Source organism: Hermetia illucens, chromosome 4 (assembly GCF_905115235.1).
Source record: "Hermetia illucens chromosome 4, iHerIll2.2.curated.20191125, whole genome shotgun sequence".
In the NCBI taxonomy this organism is placed as follows: domain Eukaryota; kingdom Metazoa; phylum Arthropoda; class Insecta; order Diptera; family Stratiomyidae; genus Hermetia; species Hermetia illucens.
Genome location: NC_051852.1, coordinates 172,645,455 through 172,667,391, shown reverse-complemented (window position 1 = coordinate 172,667,391; position 21,937 = coordinate 172,645,455). Strand labels below are relative to the sequence as shown.

The following is a 21,937-nucleotide window of genomic DNA, read 5'->3' as shown; positions in this document are numbered from 1 at the left end:
ATGGCCTGGAAACCGTCCATATTTGAACCCCATAAAGAATTTTTCTTTCCATCATATTCTTTGAATAGAACTTCTGCCGGTGTAAATATAATGGTATCAACTTGACATGCAATTACATGAAGCACAATTTTATTCTCTAGTTTCGTGACAAACTCAAATAACTTCGATTTTCTTTCACAGTCGCACTGCAAACTTTTTTTGTCGGGCGCTGTATTTCTCCTATATGTAAATATATTTCTTACTACATAACTTTTTATTGGTAGACTTTTCTTTTACAAAATAGATATGAGGAGATATTAGTATATGAAGTAGGCAAATTTTTTACGGGGTGCGATGTTTGTGCGCCAAACTCTCGATTTTGCTACCCCGGGCTCGAATCTCGGATTTGTTTGTGCTCTCCCGGTGCCGTATGTTTATCACATGTACATCATTAAGTGCGTTTAAAAGGAAACCGAAACACAATCTCATTGAAAACTTAGACTGTGATGATACCGAATATTCCACAAAAGAGTGAACAGGAGTCACACAAACATTTGTATGATGCTATGACTGGGGTGGCTGAGGTGGACCCCAGGTTCGAATCTTGCCTACAACCATGGATATTAGTGATTGTCTGAAGGGGAGATTGTACAATAGGCCTCTATCTCTATCAAATCTAATATAAACTTATAACACTTCAATGTAAGAAAAAATTGAAAATATTGTTACATGAATGTAGCTTTTCAAATTCGATTTTTAGAAACAATGAAGCCTAAATAATGTTTTAAATTACTTCAAGTAACTTACATTTTACGTCCAAATACACTTCATTACTCGTTACTGTTCCTTGTATGTTTGTTGCACGGCATAAGTATTGACCATGTGTTGCCTTGGTGATGCCCTGCAGGACCAGTGTTTGGTTGGCTATAATTATTCCACGTGAGGAATGTAGCTGTTTATCCTGTAAAAAGTATACTTTTAACAGTCAAGTATTTTTGCACTAATTAACGTACGAGAATTAGTATGTGTATATAGTTGAGGTTGCAGTATTTTTGGGATATAACAGGGACAGTAGCTTAGAATTAATATGGGGGGCGCCATTTAAATTGAAGGCATCTGGCAACACTATAACTTTTGACAGAACTGTCAAATCGACTAATCAAATACCGCGTTACAAACGTCAGTCTTAGGAGATTTTTCGCCATGGACAGATACACTCCAAAAGAACGTGCTGAAATTGTGCAGCTATACATTCAAAATAACTTCTCAATTGTGCAAACACAACGTGAATATCGAAAAATAAAGAAAGTGAAAACTGCACCGACTGACGTTACCATACGACGTTTTTACGCGAAGTTTATTGATCACGGCAATCTTAATGATGCCAGCCACGTATCCAGAATGCGCACATCACGCTCCGATGAAAACATCGCGCTCGTTCAAGCCAGTGTTGATGCCACTCCAACAACTTCGACCAAACGCCGTTCTAAGGAATTGAACATCCCGGAAACCACTTTGAGACGCATTATTCGTATAGATTTGAAGTTATTTCCGTACAAAATTCAAATGGCACACAAATTAAACCCAGCCGACTATGTGCGTCGTGTCAATTATGGCAAATGGGCTGTGGAAATGGCTCGAAATCAAAGTGATTTCTGGCAAAAAATCATTATGTCGGATGAGGCACATTTCTCATTATCTGGAGGTGTAAATAAACAGAAGTGTCGATTCTATGCCACTGAAAACCCACAAATAATTCATGAAAAGCCTCTTTACGAACAAAAAGTCGCAGTTTGGTGCGGCATTTGTGCAACAATTGGGCCGTACTTTTTTGAAAATGGTGCTGGTGCTACCGAAACCGTCAATGGCGACCGTTATCGAGCTATGATAACCGATTTTATGATGCCGATTGTTCGTGAAAATGATCTGGAGGACTTCTGGTTCCAACAAGATGGCGCCACACGCCATACATCTCGTGCTACAATGGATTTATTGCGCCCATTGTTTCCTGGTCGCATAATATCGAAAAATGGTGATTTTGACTAGCCACCGCGCTCTCCAGATTTAACGCCACCGGACTTTTATTTGTGGGGCTATTTAAAATCCAAAGTATACGCTGGAAAGCTTGAGACTCTGGCTCAACTGAAGGACAACATTCGAAACGAAATCGCCGCCATTACGCCTGAAACGTTGGCCAAAGTGATGCAAAACGCCGAAAAAAGGACCAATTTGTCCATCAAGTCCAAAGGCCAACATTTACGCGATATCATCTTCAAAAAGTAGTTAAAACAAATCTCCCTGAAGCAAAATAAATGACTACGTAAAAAAATTGAAAATATTTGGTCTTTTATTTATATTTTTTTTAAAAAAACATCCCTTCAATTTAAATGGTGCCCCCTGTATAATGCATGAAACTCATTAGAACGACATTCTACGTAATAATTGATCGGAGAACACCTACTGAATATCATTCACAACGAAGTATGTTGGTGTGATTAACATCTAAAAGTTACAGCTTTTAAATTAGATAAAGGCTTCTCTAATGAAAAAGAGGAATGGAAGAGAGAATGGAAAATTTTTGGGTTTTTTATATAAGCATTATATATTATGAATTTTCAACTTCACCCCTCTAGGGAGAGGGGATGAGAAGAGAGTGTCTGAGGAAGAGGAACATCTCTTTTCTTGAAGTCTGTTGAAGAAACGTCACCGTCACCACCTTAATAGGTTATAGAACATAAAAGTGTGGCTGTTTTGAAAAAAACTATTGGGTTTTATTTTGTTGTCTCCAGAGGGGGTAACGTTTGCACCAAAATTTTTGCACCCTTGGTCATCAGAAAAGAAGACAAGGTTGCAAATGCCTTGCTGAAAAAGAATCCGATTTCACTTTACCATTGCTGGTTTCCTCTGCATCGCTCTGATGATCACTTAGTCGTTCGAAGTAACAAAGTAGTCCTTTCTCTCCTTGAACAATGGGCCGCATATACACCAACGACCGCCCTGCATAACATACATTGAGGGTTCAGCGTTGTGCTCATTTTTCAGTAATGTAAGCGTTTTGAATCCTCACGTGTCATTAGTACAAAATTAACGTGTCTATACCGATGCGTGGGTCCGCACCGGATTTCAAATTCTGAAACGAAGAGATAGCCGTTCCACATAAAGGTAGGGAAAGACACTACTCAGAAGCTCGGACAGCAATACCTTTCACCATATAGCCGCAAAGGCCCGGAGATCCAGAGAGCTACGAGACGTTAAGTCTCAAAGACAAATACAACAACCGGCTAGGTCTTATGGTATTCTACCAAAGATAGGGCAGGAAACTCTACGTTATAAGGTGGGAAAGGAAATTGAGGCTTAGGAATATTTGCTTCCGGAGAAAAAGGTGTGAAACATAAAACTAGAAAGGTGAAGGTATGTGTACGTGGAGACTAGCCAGGAACAATATCGAGAATCTATTGATTCTCTATTCGATATCACCAAAGGAAGTTGTGAGCTGGAATAGGTTCTCTTCCACTGATTCAGAAAACCTGCAAGTAAGAAATTTGGCCTGAATCTAGGAATGTTGGGCCCCACGTTGGGCGCCATTTGTAAATAGCTTAAAGGAATTAGGATGATCGTCAGATCCTGCTATTTCCTTCAAGCTCATTACAACATCTTCCATTTTTATCCGAGGTAGAATTGGCTTTCGTCGCGATACCCAATTATTGAAGACGGGACTTACTTTTCGACGGTTTGAACGGATTGGTCAGACAATCCATTCGATTTTAATCCCATGGAAAATGTTTGGGTAATATTGAAGGAGTTAGTGTTTTAGCAACCTATACCAGTCAATCATCATTCTTTAATTGAACGAGTACAAAGTGAGTGGGACCAACTTAGCAGCGATCATACTTTCAAACTCAGCAATAGTGTCCTAAGCTTGCATGGTATAATCGTTTCATAAGTGGCACACATCTAGTGATAGTAATCATTTTTCTCGTTGCCCTTCGATGAGGACAACATCGGATAATATCGAGCCTGTGCGACTAGCGATTGAAAAAATCGATGTGTGGCTGAACGCGAATTAGAAGATGTCCTTGGAATACCTAAACCTACAATTTAGGAAACGTTAACTCTTATTTTTGAAATAACATGCGCGTGTGCGGCTAAAACCACTTTGAAGGATTTCTCCAGCCAAGTGACAAAATAAGACTAGCGCGGAGATAGGAAGGCAGATACGATACTTTTGGGCAGATCTCGTTTATGCATTGAGCATGTCATACAATTCACTTGTAAGAATCTTAAGACCCTAGAGCGACATTTTTATTGTCACGTAAGAAATGGGACACGAAAACCCTGGTAGGGTTTTTAACGGGACATTGCTCCTTAAACTACCGCATGGACAAAATTGGGGTGATGGTCTGGGCCATATGTAGCCAAAGTAAGGAAGAGGTCGAGAGCGCTCTGCACTTCATACGCAGTCTTCTGGATTGAAGAAAACCTTAACAGGGTGTCTTGGTAAGATTTTCTTCAACAAAAAATCTGCGTACTCTCTGCCTCCGGGGGATGGTCTCAGATTCGGAAAAACATACGGTGTTTGGGGCGCCATTAGATAGGCGGTTTAAGAAAATTCCTGAGCGCTTGAAGTTGCGGCTCTGTTCGCTATACTAAACTAATTAACTGATATCTTGTGTTACAGTAAGTTCGAACGAAATAGGCAATTTGGACCTAATCTAACTTCGCCAATAATAGTAGGACTTCCACAAACCTTTCCTGTAACATGCTTCATATTACGGTTTACATTATTGAATGTTATTTGATGATTCTAAGATGCACTTAACTATACTAGTACGTATGGTGACCCTCCCTTCAACTCAATGATACATGATGCCATTTACCGCATGCGTGTGGGTTCACAGTTGCAATCGTGTGGCAGATAGACAGACGGACAGTAAATCGAGTTTTATAAGTTTTCGTTTTACACAAAACCCAAACAAAGGCAATAATCATTTCAGTTTTGAAAAAGGTATAAGAGTAAAATTATTAAATGTGATTGAGGGTTGTACCGTTACGGTCTTGAATGAAGTGCTCTAACACACTTCAAGGCCCTGATCCAATATGGATTGTTGCGCCAACGATTATTATTATTATTGAGGGTTCTGAAGATTTTAAATTTAAAGGCTTTTGGGTGAAAATTTAGTAGCAAAGTTAAATTGATCATTTGTCCAGGTTAGTTTTTAATGTTTTGTTTGCAAAACAAAACCTTATTAAAATCGGTTCAATGTCTGTCTGTCTGTCAGCCTGTCTGTCATACGCACTTTTCTCACAAACGGCTATACCGATTGACACAAAATTTGGTGAGAAGGTGGGAACTGTGAACGCCCAGACATGCAGTGAGTGATATCCTTCTACGTTGAGATTTAGGGGGGTTCCCATACATGTAAAAGGGGGTGTAACATTTTTTTTCACCGGATATAGTCATGTGGGATATCAAATGAAAGGTCTCGATTAGTGCCTCTCGACGCCGGTCTTAATTTTGAGATTTGTTAAAAAGGCGGGGAGTGGGAGGGGTGGAAAGTGATGATTTTTTAACGGAGACATTCTCAGGAACTACCCAACCGAAAAATTTTAAAAAAATCATGAAGCCTCTATATGATGCCCAGGCCTCAAAATATTCTTCATATCGATATCCGTTGAAATTAAGTTAATAATAGTATATTACCATATTTTTGGGAAAATTGAGTAAAACCCCCCTTAAGTTTATCCCAGAGTTATAAAAGTTGGTAGTAGTATAAAATATAATATGAAGCATATTATCCCCAAGTTTGATCAAAATCATACTATTAGCAACAAAGTTCCAGTAGCTCAAACTTGTGTTTACCGTGTAAATTTACAATCCGAAGTACTACATCTGACATGCTAAATGCATATACATAACGGACTACGTACAAATGGGAAAGTTCTGCACTCAAATGTACTCACAGAAGAAGCAAACAAAACCTTTCATACCTGAAGCGCCCAGCATCCGGTTTCCCGACTTGTTAATGTTATGGAGTCGATATGGGATGCAAAAAATTGATATGACTAAAAATGCTACGTATGAATGAATGAATCCGCCCAACAATGAAGAAACAACTCCAATTGGGTCAGGATCTTGAAGTATGTTAGAGCACTTCATTCAAGACTGTAATGGTACACTGTTGAAGGCAATGAATGTGGTCATGATTGAAGTCGCCCGAGATTATTACTCTGATTTGATTCAGGTGCTCTTTCAGAGGTGAGTTGCCACCAGTGAGATTCGAACCGCGTATTTCCTCAACGACAGCCTAGCGCTCTGACCATTAATTTTTACCTGGATGATAATTTAAATTAAGAGTTAAATATCGCAGCTTATTAACTTTAGGGATTTTTTATTATTTTAAAGACAGGTCATCATACAGTAGATGTCCAGCCACCTGAAATAAATATTACTTTCTTCCACGGATGGTATTGCATTCCGGTGAGGTACGTGACCCTCCACAGTAAAACCCAGCCCTTGCTCTTTCATTACCGTTCGTGGTGAGTTTGAATTACTTTGGCCATCAATACCATCCACCCTTAGACTAGATTTTTGCTGCAAGCACATTCATGTTTGTTTATTTTACATCACGCCAGCAAATATCTCCAATAAGCGTCGAAAAGGTTCAAAAGGTTCAAGCGAGAACGACGCTTAAAAGCCCTCATAGTCCTCTATATTGAATGTATAGGAATCGAATGGTGAAAGGCAAGAGTGCGAACTATGTATGTACGCATATCGTGTCAAAAGTGATTTGCACAAAGCTTCATAACGACAGAACGTAATCCACATCCTTTGAATAGATGGTGAGTGCTCGTTGTTGCCAAACAACTTCACTGCGTTGTAGAATCTAGATTCAACCCCTACTGTTGCTGTCAATTACGATTTTTCAAGTTCTGAGTGTACGTCTCAAAGGAAATTTAATTTTTGCTGATTAGATATAAAGCGAACAATGCATTGTATTCCTCTGAGAAGGAGGATCTTCTTTCCATTTCCAGAGCGTCGGGCTGGTTGCTGAATAATTTCTTGCTGATGTGGGTCTTTTGGGCAAAGTAAAAGTGTTTGCATCATCTTTCATACATTAGCTTTTCCAAAACCCTTAATCTTGGGGCATCTATTTCATTTTATGGTTCTCAAGAGGGAGAGCATCATTTAAATACCCTAAATGTAGTGGAAACATCGGGAAACAGGATTCTGCCAGCATTTTCTAATGAAAAGTTAATCCAAATGGAAGCGATTGGTAGAGCGAAATGGAAATCAGGAGAATATCCGCAAGTTACACCATATGCTTTCTGAACATTATTCAATTTATGTGCCTATAATTATGAGGTTGGGTTGTTCCTCATTCCTGTCTGGATATGAATAAATTGAAAACCTACATACATGATAATGAGGGTAAGAACACTTGAACAAATAGTTTCTGCAATCTAAAATATATAAGATTACATTTGTTCTAAGCCAATGTGGAAAGAGGAGGATTTACAGAGTTTTGAGGCGAAACTTATGAATCTAAAAATCAAAATAGCAGAGTGTAAAAAATGAGTTATTATGAAAGGGAATGTAGGAAAAAAGAAATTAAACAGATTCAACGTACATTATGAAACCATTCCACTCGCTTTTGAGGTGGATTCGCTGTTATTTGACACTCCAAATACACATCAGATCCTTTCATTAAATTGCTGGGGTCCAACTGCGATCCCAAGTTTAGAGTGACAATCGGCGCATCTAAAGTTTCCAAAGAGAAGAATAAGCAAACATACATATTGAGACCGAAAATAAAGATAAAGGTAAATTGAAAAGACTTTTCTTTTGTCATTCATAGGCGGTTTTATCATGCCATATGTGTTTACGAATGAATTAAACTCAGAAACAGCGGGAAGCTAACCAGAACTGTTGTACTCACGTTTCACATCAAGTGTTCGCCCATCCTTGAGGAAAACTCCTGTTGTCCCAGCTGCCAATGAATCGGCTGTCACTGAACAAATCACTTGTTTACCATTATCCTCCGGAACAGGAGTAAATATCATCTCGGAAATGGTGATATTCCCATCCGTTGATGTCTGAAAGAAATGATGAGGGGTTAATCGTTTATAACAACATTGATGTGCCGCATTTATCATACAATGAGGCAGGCAACTAGGATTATAATGCTATAGATAGATTTGCGGAGTTGATATTTGTTGGAAGCCGCCAAGTCATGTATCATACCAACACAATATATTTTGCAGCACAAGTCACAATATGGATACCTCGCGAATCTTTTCTATCATATTTCGTACTTGGAAATTTACAGAAAAATTCAATGAATTCACAACGAATGTAAAATGATTTCAATTTCAAACGCGTTCCGCACACCATATTCATGTATCTTAAGCGTTAAATGTTATAGGCGAAAGTACATCATTAAATTTCCTGGCACACTTACCGTCTGCGTTGCACCCCTCATCATTTGTCCGCCCTTATTCCAAATGATATGTGGTATGGGTCGTGCACCAGCTGAACTGCATGTAATTTGAGTACGTACTCCTGCAACCAGAGGATGATTTAATCCTTGCAATCGAACATACAATGGAGCCACTGCAAAATAGAGAGATGAGGGGAAAGGTTACAAAAGGAATGTTAGTAAAGCGTCACACAGGGATATCAGAAGATTTTATCCATAATTTATTGTCACACTGATATGAGCTGAGTCAAAACGTTCAAAGTTACCGAAGGGTTTGATCCTAGGGGATTTTTTATAAATAGAACAATTGTAAAAATTGAGGTATAAACGGGAGCCATACTAAAACAAATAGGAGATAACAGCCCTTTCCCAAAACCATTGTAAATTAGGGAGAAATAGAAGCAGGGAGTAGAGCTGAAATGGATTCTTTTGTATAATTGTTCGGTTAGAAACCAAGTGAGGTTTAACCGGATTTATTACAGATTATTGAAAGATATAATACATTAATGAAATCGTGAAATTGCTATTTTTAAATTCAAAAAAAATCTGTATATATAGTATGCATGTACATATTGATGTTTGAAAATAGTTGCTGGATCCGAATTTTATAAACAAAACTCTAATTGATAAGAACTATTCTATTTAATTTTAGGCGCAAGTACCATTTTACAATTTTATCTAATTATGGCCATATTTAGGATGCTTTATATTTTGGTTTGAATTCATTGGAATGTTATATATAGCTTGCAGCAAAATATGGGATGCGGCGTGGGAATTACTGAAATTATATTCTAAGCTAGAGGACAATTAGTACAAATACAGAAGCAAATATTTTAATTTATTCCACAGCACAGGAGACGCTGATCAGGCTAAACGTAGAGCATGTATTCTTGCGAGGAAGAGTCTGCACGCTTTTCTGTGCCCGGACCTGAGTTCCAGTGACCTAGTTGTGGTCAAGCTGGAGCAGGTGGGGGCAGAGAACGTGTATATTTCCTCGGCGTACATGGCTCACGACCGATCAGCTCCGCCACAAGAACTACAACATCTGACGAACACCATAACACCAAAGAAAGCCAACCTACAGATAGGCTGCGACGCAAATGCAAGGCATACGCTTTGGGGCAGCTCTGAAATCAACGAAAAAGGTGAGTCATTCTTTGATTTTATTATTACTTCAAATCTATCGGTGTGTAACAGGGGCAGTACACCTGCTCGGAGAACTGTGACGGTTGGGAGGAGGTCCTTGATATCACCCTAATAACCGACAACGGGATTCTTAGGGTGGAGGACTGGAGAGTGTCTGACCAGAGATCCTTCTCTAACCACAGTTGGATACTCTTCAGTCTAGACCTCGCCGCAGAGGTCTCCAAGCCCTTTAGAGACCCCAGGAGGATCGACTGGAGAAAGTTTGGTCAGGTAATTAAGAACAAACTCTCCGGTGCGCAAATTGGTAGGATTGGCACGACAGACGAACTGGAGTCAAAGGTCGGGGCTCTGGAGAAGGCTTTTGATACCGCCTTCAAAGTCTCGTGCCCTGCTAAGTACAGCAAAAAGACCCTGCCACCGTGGTGGAACGAAGATCTCTCTGGTCTCAGGAAGTTGACCAGAGAAATCTTCAACATATGCTACAGGCAAAAATACTGGCAGCCATACAAGGACTGCCTAAAGAAGTACAAGTCGGCCATCAGGACCGCCAAGAGGCGGTCTTGGCTAGACTATTGTCAGAACATTGAAAGCACTAGTGAATCCGCGAGGCTCAATAAGATTCTGTCCAAGGAACATAAGAGTCCATCCTTCCTTAAAAAGTCGGAAGGCTCCTGGACGGAATCTTCTAGTGAAACCTTGGAGCTGCTGGTGCAAACGCACTTTCCCTCCAGCGAGAAGGACTGTGAGTCAGAACCTCGCTTGGAGGGTTTGCGGCAACCCCAGCTGTGCGAGACTATTAAATCGGTAATTACCGGGGATAGGATTGGCTGGGCTATAAACAGCTTCTCCGCATACAAATCTCCGGGCCCAGATGGCATAATGCCAGTCATGCTACAGAAGCAGCAGGAAAGGGTTGTGCCGTGGCTTGTTGAGATTTACCGGAGCTGCATCACTTTAGGATACGTACCGCAGTCCTGGAGGCGCGCACGGGTGGTTTTCATACCGAAAGCGGGCAGGCGCGGTCATGAGTCCGCGAAGGACTTTCGGCCAATCAGCCTGACCTCATTCGTGCTGAAGACCCTAGAACGCGTCCTGGACATTCACTTAAGGACGATTCTGGAGAGAACGCCTTTCTCTAAGTTCCAGCATGCCTACCTCAAAGGAAAATCCACAGAAACCGCCCTCCACGAGGTAATTGGCACGGTTGAGCGGTCGCTGCAGTACAAGCAGTATACCCTTGCTGCCTTCTTGGATATAGAAGGAGCGTTCAACAACGTCAGTACCAACGCCATCAAGGAAGCCTTGACCGGTGTTGGATTGGAGGGGTATTTCACGCATTGGATTATATCCATGCTGAGTACCAGGATAATCCAATCCGATCTGGGAGGCAACCACTTGACCAGAGCTGTGAACAGAGGCACGCCCCAGGGTGGTGCTATCTCACCGGTGCTCTGGTTAATAGTAATGGACAAAATTTTACGTACATTAGACAGCAGCGGGGTGAAGGTGGTGGCGTATGCCGACGACTTGGTGATACTAGTATCTGGGATGTTTCCGTCCATTATGAGCGACATCATGGAAGGAGCGTTGCGAAAGGTGTGCCTGTGGGCCGCAAGATGCGGACTCAGCATAAACCCAACCAAAACGCAACTGATGCTATTCACCACCAAGACAAGGATACCTGAATTCCATCTACCACGGCTGAATGAACAAAGATTGGTTTTTCCTCTAATGTGAAGTATCTGGGTGTAATCCTGGATGCTAAGCTAAATTGGAGGTTGAACATAGAACTGAGGGTTAAGAAGGCCAGTATAGCCTTCTATGCCTGTAAGAGAACCTTTGCCAAGAAATCGGGTCTCCGGCCGAGGATGGTTCTCTGGATGTACACCGCTGTAGTGCGTCCGATCCTGACGTACGGATCTATTGTATGGTGGCAGGCTTTGAAGAAGAAATACAATAGAACGAAGCTTAATAGGATTCAAAGAACCGTGTGTGCAGGTGCTACGGGGGCTCTGCAGTCTTGCCCGGCAGATGCTCTCAATGTACTCCTGCATCTCCTCCCCCTTGACCTCCACATCAAATATGTTGCAGCGTGCAGTGCCGTAAGACTGCGTGAGTCCGGATGCTGGGCAGCGAAGTCCTATGGCCACAGCAACATTCTAGATGAAATACCTCGAGAAATCTGGGCATCCCCCACGGACTATGTCACACGCAAGCTGAACTTCACGAGAAACTTTGCTGTGGACCTTCCAACCAGGGCAAAGTGGAAGACCGGCGGCGTGTTGCAAGACTATGACACGGTATTCTTTACGGACGGATCAAAGATGGCCTATGGAGTCGGCGCGGGGGTTTTCTCGAATACACACGGTGTGTCCAAGTCGTATGGTCTCCCAGGTTTCACCAGTGTATTCCAGGCGGAAGTACTGGCGATATTGGAAGTCTGTCGATGGCTGGAGCGTGATTCGAGCCCCAAGCGTAACATAGCCATTCTGACCGACAGCCAAGCGGCCATCAAGGCCTTGTACTCAACGACGACATCTTCCCGGTTGGTGGGGCAGTGCACAGACACGTTCAACCATCTGGGCGGCACGCTCAAGATAACTCTCCTCTGGGTTCCCGGGCATAGGAACATAGAAGGGAATGAGCGGGCTGACGGATTGGCCAGGCAAGGCTCTGCTCTTGGCAGTCGCTCGGGGAACACAGTCGGTGTTCCACTGGCGGCTGTCGGGGGCCGAGTCTACTCGCACTACCTAGCAGCCGCGGGCCTGAGATGGCGAAGGTTTACAAGCTGTGCCAAATCAAGGAGAATTTGGCCCGCTTATAACATAGCCCGATCACGAGAGCTCCTGTGCCAGACGCGTGCGGATGCATTCAAGATTACGGCGGTCTGCACGGGGCACTGGCCCATAGGGGACCATGCCGCTAGGCTCGGCTTACCCTACAACTCGCATTGCTGAAGCTGCGGAGAAGGAAGGGAAACCCTCATGCACTTTCTCTGCGATTGCCCGGCTCTGGCTCGAGTCAGGCTGCGGACACTGGGTAAACCATTCTTTGGGGACCTCAGTGAGATTTCTGGTTGCAGGGTCGGAGAGCTGCTTTCCTTCGTGAATGTTACGGGCTGGCTCTGAAGATCCGAGCCAGCTGGACTCCGCTTCCCTGTTCCTATAACAACAGTCACGGTCTTAGGAGTTTGTGGCATCAAAACGGCGCACCAAAGCGCTAATTGGGCTCCTTGGAGCGGCCACTGATACCTACCTACCTACCTACAGAAGTCCTTTTTCCAAAAGTAATGATAGACAGACAATTAAAACCTACCTACCTATCCCACTGCTTTAGAGTCACATACCCAAAAATCATATAAATAGTATATGGAAAAATTTGAAAAACTTTCGTTTTCGGCTACAAGTAAGGGCACACTGATAAAATAAAAACCTGAAGGCTTCCAAAGCCCCGTTAACTCGAAACACCGAGACTTTCATAATCAGAAGACCACTTAATTTTCGACACTCGTATGAAATTCATATGCTGTTAGAATGTTAGTATGGCTCATTTTCTGCCTCCAAATTGTTTAGAAACCTGCACTCTATGGTTCCACTTTGCTTATTTATTTATGAAGGCAATACACAGAAAACAAATTCCTTATTACATATTGTCCTCAGAGGGACGAACAAGTAAATGTCATTCTTACCTTACGCTTAAAACAGGAAACAGAGTCAAAGGACCCAAGCTGTAGGGTGTTGTAGGATCGGCATGGCTTCGGGATCGGGGTTGGAAGTAAATATCGAGCTCCGCGAAGAACACTTCAAAAATGTTCGCTCTACGTTGTGCGGAAAGTAATATCCGAATTGGCAGAGTAGTCCATCAGGCAATTGCAGAGTTTGAAAAGAGTCCACATATCAAGGAAGACACAGTGTTGCTGCAGTGAGGGGAGATTGAAGGTGCGGAGTCATGACGGATAGTCAATCCATGGAAGGTTTTTTTTTATAAAAAAGGGTCCGGGTGAATTTGCGTTGTATAACTTCAAGAGCGCGACAGTCACGGATGCGGAAGGGGGACCAGACTAGACAGCAATATTCAAGGATAATTCCGACAAGGGAATTGAAGAGTGTTAAGGAGGGCTGAATTGATGAAAAGTTGGAGGAGGAACGTAGAATAAAACCAGACATTTTGGAAGCTCCATTGATGATGTCAACGAAGTGGAAATTGAAACGAAGTTTGTCGCCGAATATTACGCCCAGGTCTTGGAAGGAGGTCAGTAATGAAACGGGTTGTCCACTAAGAGAATAGAAAGAGTGGTGGCATTTGCTGACATTCAGTCTTACCTTGTTGATCGAACACAAACGGACTAAATTATCAAGGTCGTTTCATACATCCAATATAATATAACCACTTTGTGGTGCAGATGCCCGGTTTCATTTGAGCTGATCTTTACACTGTACTGCATAAGGCGAACGCCCCATGTTTAGAGGAGGTGCTTGATATCAGCTTTTTGGTCGAAGTTTAGGGAAATCTCAGAAATCTCTGCATAGAGCGCTGTACTCTAGATGTCCTGCGCAACAGTAGTCATGACAAAAACTTCTTTCTTTTTCTTGCCACCATCTGTCCGTTGCGGCTCGTCGGTTGGTAAACTGCGTACCGTTTTTATTAAGGTTTTGTGTAAAACAAACACTTCTGACATTTGATGCAAAAAGGGGGAGTGTCGGGCTAGAAATTGATTGTTTTTTCCCATTCTCAGAAGCTAATTAGCCGAAAAATCTGAAAAATATCACGAAGCTGCCACTATATGGTATCTAGACTCCGAAATGCCCTCCATATCGATATCAGCTGCTATTTTTAGAAATTGGCTGTAAACTATCGCACTATACCTAACAAAGTGTAATAAATCAAATTTTTCGCTTATATGCAAGCTCACTACAATCTAAGACTTTGAACGTCATTAACATACTAAAGTGAATATTCATCAACATTACGAACTAGGTACAAAGGAGACAAATTTCCACTTAAATATTTTCATATAAAGGATATGCAAAACCTTCTATAGCCGAGTTTCTGGTTTTCTACTTGCTAGCACTGCTGTAGTATTCGATATTCTAACAAGACTGCGGATCTCCTCGCCATCTCGATTATCTGGCTTATCATCTCGGCTGACTAGCGAAAGTGGTAACAATAATTTATTTATTGTAGCAAGACTTTCATTGTTGCAAGACGGTCAAAGGGTAGTATAGGTCCCAGGGCGAAATGTGGATTGCTATCCACGATAGAGCATAAAACCTGGGAAACGCCTGCTTAACACCAACATCTCTAATACCAAACCCTATCTCCACCTCCTTAACACTAACTTAGAACTATCTCTACTACCAAATCCTATCCCCATCTGCACGTGGTGATCGCTGGGAAGACTCCGAAGAATTTTTAGCCACTACATGAGGATGGACGAAACCGTAGTTTACATAACGACGAAATCTATGAGCCATTCCATGACCCTCTGGTTGTGGATAAAATCCTGCTTAAGAGGTTGCGGTGGTCAGTTTACCTAATCCGTATGGATGAGGATGGTCCAGCCCGAAAAATCTATAAGGGCAAAATCTATTATAGAAACAAACAAACAAGACGAAGCCTGAGATGAAATGATGACGCAGGTCAGGACGCCGGACGGCTTTTAGGGATACCAAATTGGTGGACTTCGGCGCAAAACGGGCGTGTCGGTGGTTCCTTACTAAGGCAGGCCTAGACCGGATATTGGTTGCTGCGCCGTTGATGATGATGAAGACAGGAAGAGGGAGAGCAACAACCTGATGATAGGGTGGAAAAATTGACGTTCCTGAGTTTCAAAGGACAGTAAAGGTATTTCTAGCTCTTTTCTTGTGTCGAAAGATTTGGAGTTTAGAATCGCTTCAAGGGCAAGGCTCGGTAATGTAGTACTGAATGGAGACCAAAGCACAGCTTGATTTTTAGGGATATCCATAACTAGTAAGTTGAGCGCAAAATAAAACCATACAAGACAGGTAAGCACCATTGACGATGTTCGCGAAGTGGGAGTGAAAACGGACTTTCTAGTCGAAACTTACATCCAGGTTTTGAAGTGATCTCAGATATGATCGATGTTTTCCACCAAAAAAAAAACTAAACAGGATATAGGAGAGGATTTTAGTAATAAAATAAGTGGCCTTTACTAAGTAACGGTCAGGCAGTGACGATTTAGAATAGTCAACCTAAAATAGGGAGGCCCACGATAGTTGGGAGGAACGGGCAATGGAGCTCACAAAATCGATGCATAAAAAGAAAGATTGAGTAGGTTTCTAGAAATGGTGAGTATGGTACCAAAACGGTTGGAAACCTCTGTGTGTTAGAGCGGCTCGATTTTCATCATGCTTGCCTTATGCGCCTTTTTAAGGTTTTGTGTGAAACAAAACCTTATTAGAATCGATTCGATGTCAGTCTGTCCGTCTGTCTGTCTTTTTTTTTTTTTTTTCGGCGTTGGAAGGTGGAAAGGTTCAAAACCTACTGCTGGCTCCTGCCACGCAGTTATGTGAGACTTCTACTCACTAAAACCACCTCTTTCTCATTCCACTCTCCCCACGGAACTCCTATCAAGTATTGCATCGCGGGGCTGGATCAGCTTTTAACTGCGGCTCATTATGGTTCTCTCCCTTCCTTGTTTTCGTCGTAGTTCTTCCTGCCTAAGCTGTTGGTGAATAGCTTGCAGTTCCCTTACAACCTGGTTCCAGGCATCCGTTGACTCCAGCATAAACTCCACAATGTTTTCGGGTGTTAAACGCCTGTCTGCGACCGCTTCCATTCTTGTTCGGTGCGCGGTGAACCTGGGGCAATCAAATATGACATGCTCCGCATTCTCAGCCACGTTACCACATCTTGGGCAGCATGGTGATTCGTCGTGACCAAATCGATGTAAATAAGCACGATAACCTCCATGTCCACTCAAGAATTGCGTTAACTCGTAGCTTAATTCCCCATGGTTTCGTTCAAACCATCTCCGAATATCCGGAATGATGCGGTATGTCCAACGACCAGTTTGGGACTCGTCCCATCGCTGTTGCCACCGTTCGATAGATTCCCACTGTGCCAGCTGCCGTCGAAATGCGCTAGACTCTCCAGCTGCATACGTTTTGTCGTAGAGTCGCCGACTTTCCTTCGCCAAAATGTCTATGGGGAGCATCCCTGCTAGTACATATGCCGCTTCTCCTGATGTTGTCCGATATGCACTGCATACCCGGAGTGCACTTAACCGATACGCCATTCCCAATTTTCGGCAGTTCACTTTGTTATTCAGAGCAGTTGCCCAAACTGGAGCTGCGTAGAGTAGCACGGAGCTGACTACTCTGGAGAGCAGAAGACGTCGACTTTGTCTTGGCCCACCGATGTTCGGTAGTGTCCTCGAGATCGTTGTAGCGATGGAAGACGCTTTAGTTGCGGCGTACTCAATGTGTCTTTTGAAGTTGAGTCTTCTGTCAATAATTACTCCCAAGTATTTGAGCGATGGTTGGGAGTAAATTGTTTTACCGCCAACTTTGATTTTCACAGTTGTGTTCTTTCTTCTCTTGCTAATGAGAACTACTTCTGTTTTATGCTCGGCAAGTGAAAGGCCAGAATTTCTCAACCAGGAATTGATCTCCCATATCGCTTCATTTGCATAGATCTCGATCTCGTCTTGGTGCTTTGCGACCACCGTTATTCCGATATCATCGGCGAAGCCAATAGTTGTCACGTTGTCCGGTAGGCGTAGCGTCAACACTCCATCGTACATAACTAGCCACAGCAAGGGACCCAGGACAGAATCCTGTGGCACTCCGCAAGTTGTCGGGAATATTTTTAGCCCATCGTCCGAGTCGCAGTAAAGTCTTCTCCCAAGGAGAAACGCGACCACAATGCGTACAATGTACTTCGGGGCTTGTATCTTTTCCAGTGCCTCGATGATTTTTTTCCATTTTGCACTATTGAACGCATTTTTTACGTCGAGGGTTATTACTGCACAGCATTTTCCTTCTTCTATTGCAGCCTGAGCCAAGCCAGTCAGCATGCTGATTGCGTCGACAGTTGATTTTGCCTTACGAAATCCGAATTGTTTGTCGGAAAGGCCTCCTTCCTTTTCCGCAACAGCGAGCAGTCTGTTATACATTACTCGTTCAAATAGTTTGCCAATGGTATTGACCAGACATATCGGCCTATATGAGGAGGGGTCACCCAATGGTTTACCTGCCTTCGGAATGAGTATTAGCTTTTGTACCTTCCATTGCTCGGGGAATTCTCCTTCCCTAAGGCATGCCATGAAAACTTGGGCAAACATACCTGGTGCTGTCCTGGCGGCTACCTTCAGGGCAATGTTAGGGATTCCATTCGGTCCTGGAGTCTTTTTTTCAATCAATCTTTTTGCTGCGTCTAGAACCTCCTCATTTTCCACTATCGGAACTTCGTCGGGATTTAACTGTACTGCAGGCAGACTTGTACCATTCAGATCCACTGGGAATAGAGTGTTCACTATATTCTGCAACAACTCTGGGCAAGTAATCGGTGGGGAGCGCTCGCCTTTTAGTGATGACATCACCGACCTATATGCGCCACCCCATGGGTCGGAATCAGCTTCAGTACACATCTGCTTGAAATGTTCGGATTTGCTCCTTGCGATAGCTACTTGCAATTTTTTCCTCGCATTTTTATATTGCACGTGTAGCTCCTCGAACTCAGGTCGGTTTCTTCTGCGCTGGGAGCGTCTCCTAGCTTTGAGACACTTTTTCCGGCATTCCTCAATTTCGGAATTCCGCCAAAAATTAGGATTTCGTCTTCGGAAAGTGCTACGTCGAGGCATAGCGGCATCGCATGCCCGCTGCAATTTTTCCACGACCTGTGAAACTTTGTTTTGCGCGCTTCCCGATAGCAATGTATCTTCCAGAAGTACCTCCTTGAACATTTCTGCGTCGAATTTCTTAGCTACCCAGCTCATCGTTATTCGTGTTAATGGCTTCAAATTATTCCTTTGCGAGGTTTGAAAAATGATAGCCTGATGATCGCTGTGTGTGTACTCCTCGCTGACACGCCACTCCAAGTCTCTGATTAAGGTATCACTGACGAAGGTGAGGTCTACCACCGATTGCAATTCTCCCCTCCGGAATGCGTTGGCTCCCCCAGAGTTGGCAAGTACCACGTTCAAGCGTGAGAATGTCTCCAGCAATATTCGTCCTCTTGCGTTGGTTTCTCTGCTACCCCATTCTTCTGCCCATGCGTTGGAGTCGCCGGCTATTACTTTGGGGTTGTAGCGACTTGCATTGAAGGATAGTTTCTCCAGCAATGACGTGAATTCCTCTAATGTGAGGCTCGGTGCTGCGTAACAGCTATAGATATATATCCCTCCAATCTTGGCACGGGTGAACCCGTCTTCTGGATGTCTTTTCGCATCTACTATAGCTTGGCTTCCGCAGCTCCATATTGCCGCCTTACTGGTTTTGTCTGCTATCCATACTCCGCTATGCAGATTTTCGTATTGTTCAGATACAATCGCAACGTCGACGTTGTTCTCGAATACGCTTTGGGAAAGTAGGTCTTGGGCCGCTCGACAGTGATTCAGATTGAGTTGCATAAACTTCATTTGGCTTTATTTATGAACGCCTTTCTGAACACTGGGCATTTACTGCTTCCTGCAATGTGGGCGCTGCCATTACTTTTTGCTTCCACACAGAATACGCACTTGGGACTGTCTGTCTGTCTGTCTGTCTGTCACAGCCGATTTATTCGGAAACCGCTGAACCGATTGTCATGAAAATTGGTAGGAGTATGTGATCTGCCGTTCCCTCTACATGCAGCAACTGACGCCATTTTATGTTTAAGGGGGGCTCCCCATACATGTGAAAGGAGGGTGCAAAATTTTTTTTCATAAAATGTGGCCATGTGGGGTATCAAATGAAAGGTCTCAATTAGTACTTTTCGAAATTGGTTCAATATTTGATACTAGGTGAAACATAGGGGAGTGAGGGCTCAAAATATGATCATTAAAAAGTGTAACAGGTCTCGTTCTCAGAACCTATCTAACCGAAAAATCTGAAAAAAAATGTCAATAGTGCATCTCTACGAAATCTAGGCCTCGAAATATATCCGGTTCCGATATCCGCACAAATAAAGTTAATAATAGTATATTTCCATATTTTAGAAATTTACCTGGCACCCCCTTTATGTTCATCCCAGAAGTACAAAATTTGGCACTCGTATAATGAAGAATATAATGCACAATTTGGTCAAGTTTGAAGAAAATCCAGCTATTATTAACAAAGTTATAGGGGGTAAAAGTTTATATTTTTTTGTGAATTTCGTGCACTCTACAACCTGATGACGTCATCATCACATATCAATTCGTCAATACCACAGCGAAGTAAGTTCGTATGAATTGGGTGGAAAAGAATTATTTTGTTTTAGTTCTTTAATCATTTGGATATGAATATCAATTATTCCAACGAGACATGTGTGTATGTAGGTATATAGTATATGCGTGCTAATGAACTTTGCGGGTAGAGCCTAATTCACATAGATATAAGAAGTAAATCGGAAATATAGGTACGATCAATTTATATACGTGCCTATATGTGTACAGTATTTGAAAATAGGCAGTTTGTTTGTTTAGGGTGAGCCTAACATCTACGGCTGTAATATGTACGTATGTCTCGTAGTTTTGTAGCTGTATACGGGGAGAAAAATGTGCGTTGAAATTTCTTAGATAAGATGAACACAAAACCTTTATACCCGAAGCTTCCGGTATTCCGATTTGTTTTTATCTGTTCCGAGAAAGAGTACTAAGTTTTGACATGAGCAAGCGGAATGACGTTTCAGCCGTTTCTGGTGGTGGTGCATTTTAAAACCTACATTTCGACCGCTTGATCTACATCTACATACAAAGTTGCTGCCAACTTATGACTTTGCTTGATTTCACCATGTACAGTGGCTGCATTTCCTTGAAATTAAACCTATTTAATTCTGTGAAAGTCATATGCTGGATCTTATGACAAAACTCTATACTTGAGGGAATCAAACAAATTTCTTCCTCCTCTCCACGAGCCTGCGTGAGCTTTAATTACCATATTTTGCCTGAACTTAGTATTTCTATGTTGAGTAATTTCAGATTAATGCATTGGTGGCAATGAACCGTGAACCATGAACTCGAAATTTCTTTTAATTCAACCATAGAACCCAAAAGCAGGAGACCGGAATATTAACAGTTTTCGAACGAATGATTTCGCTTCTCTTTTATTCGCAAGCTTTAACCAAAAAGCTTGTTCGTTTAAAAAAATTATGAAAAGAACTTTAAGAGAAACCGAATTCAACGTGTTAATTATTAATCAATTTCATTTCAGCTAAAAGGAACATTTTTGCCAGATTATATATTTCAGTCTTTATAACTTCGACCCATCATATGTTAATTCTGAGTGACCACATTGTAACCGCTGAAAATGCAAAAACGTTCTTAAGTTCATAGCAACATTTTTCTAAGGAATTACCCGTGTAGAAGGAAACTTTTGGAGATCACTCAATACGTATGAACTTGCATACACCCCTAATGCGTTTCAAAACCACATAAAGGACGTCACACAAAACAGTATCAAACAAAAAAAAACTCAGTATGAGTGCAACCGCTGACTGCCACGTGAAATTTCCTTTTAATATGCATACCATGCAATTACTAACTCTTGAAGTTGAGGGATTCAGACCTATTCGGAACGGATATCCTGTCGGTGTTTAACGGGAAAGTGCGGTAGGCAATTTTAGCAGAATAACCAACTCGTCCACATACTGCCACCTTTCATCGTATTTCCACCCTTAGGCAACTTGGAAAAAGGTTCACTTGAAATTTTATGGAACTGCTTTATGGCTTTTTGTGCTGAAGGTGTGTAATTATTGGAGAAGTGCTGCAGGAGTAATTACCGGAACTATTGCAATTAAGGGTCAGCACAATGTGTGCACTGTATCACCTTTGGAATAGGGTCTCTACTCGATTGTATTGATTGCGAGTTGTCCTTGGTTGGCGGAATATTCGAATGGGGACCAACTGGCCAACAGAAATTGTACCTCCTTTATGTCATTTCCACGTATGTACGCATAAAATCACTTTTGAGTATCACCTTCAACTGGAGAAGAATTCTTTGTAAAATAATCACAACGTGTTCGGAGATGTTTTCGATTATTAGCTCAATTTTAAGGCAGATCCTGGATGTGCCTTCATGGAACTATGTAGAAGGAATTCGTTGAGTCCTTGTTGTTCTTTTAAACCTCAGAGTGTGAGTTTTTTTTTTGGAAAGTTCGATAAAGCCTTTCTTACTCAATAATGTTGGAAAATT

General features: G+C 42.2%; 1 protein-coding gene across 1 annotated transcript in view; it reads right to left on the bottom strand.

The window, feature by feature from the left end:
- LOC119655241 (hemicentin-1) overlaps nucleotides 1-21,937 on the bottom strand; it is a 199,375-nt gene that overhangs the window by 52,213 nt on the left and 125,225 nt on the right. Inside the window, exons 6-9 of the mRNA XM_038061026.1 lie at nucleotides 8,439-8,590; nucleotides 7,917-8,073; nucleotides 7,608-7,738; nucleotides 787-940 (exon numbers count right to left, since the gene is read on the bottom strand). Coding sequence (XP_037916954.1) covers nucleotides 787-940; nucleotides 7,608-7,738; nucleotides 7,917-8,073; nucleotides 8,439-8,590 — 594 coding nt within the window. The remainder of the gene's footprint in view (nucleotides 1-786; nucleotides 941-7,607; nucleotides 7,739-7,916; nucleotides 8,074-8,438; nucleotides 8,591-21,937) is intronic.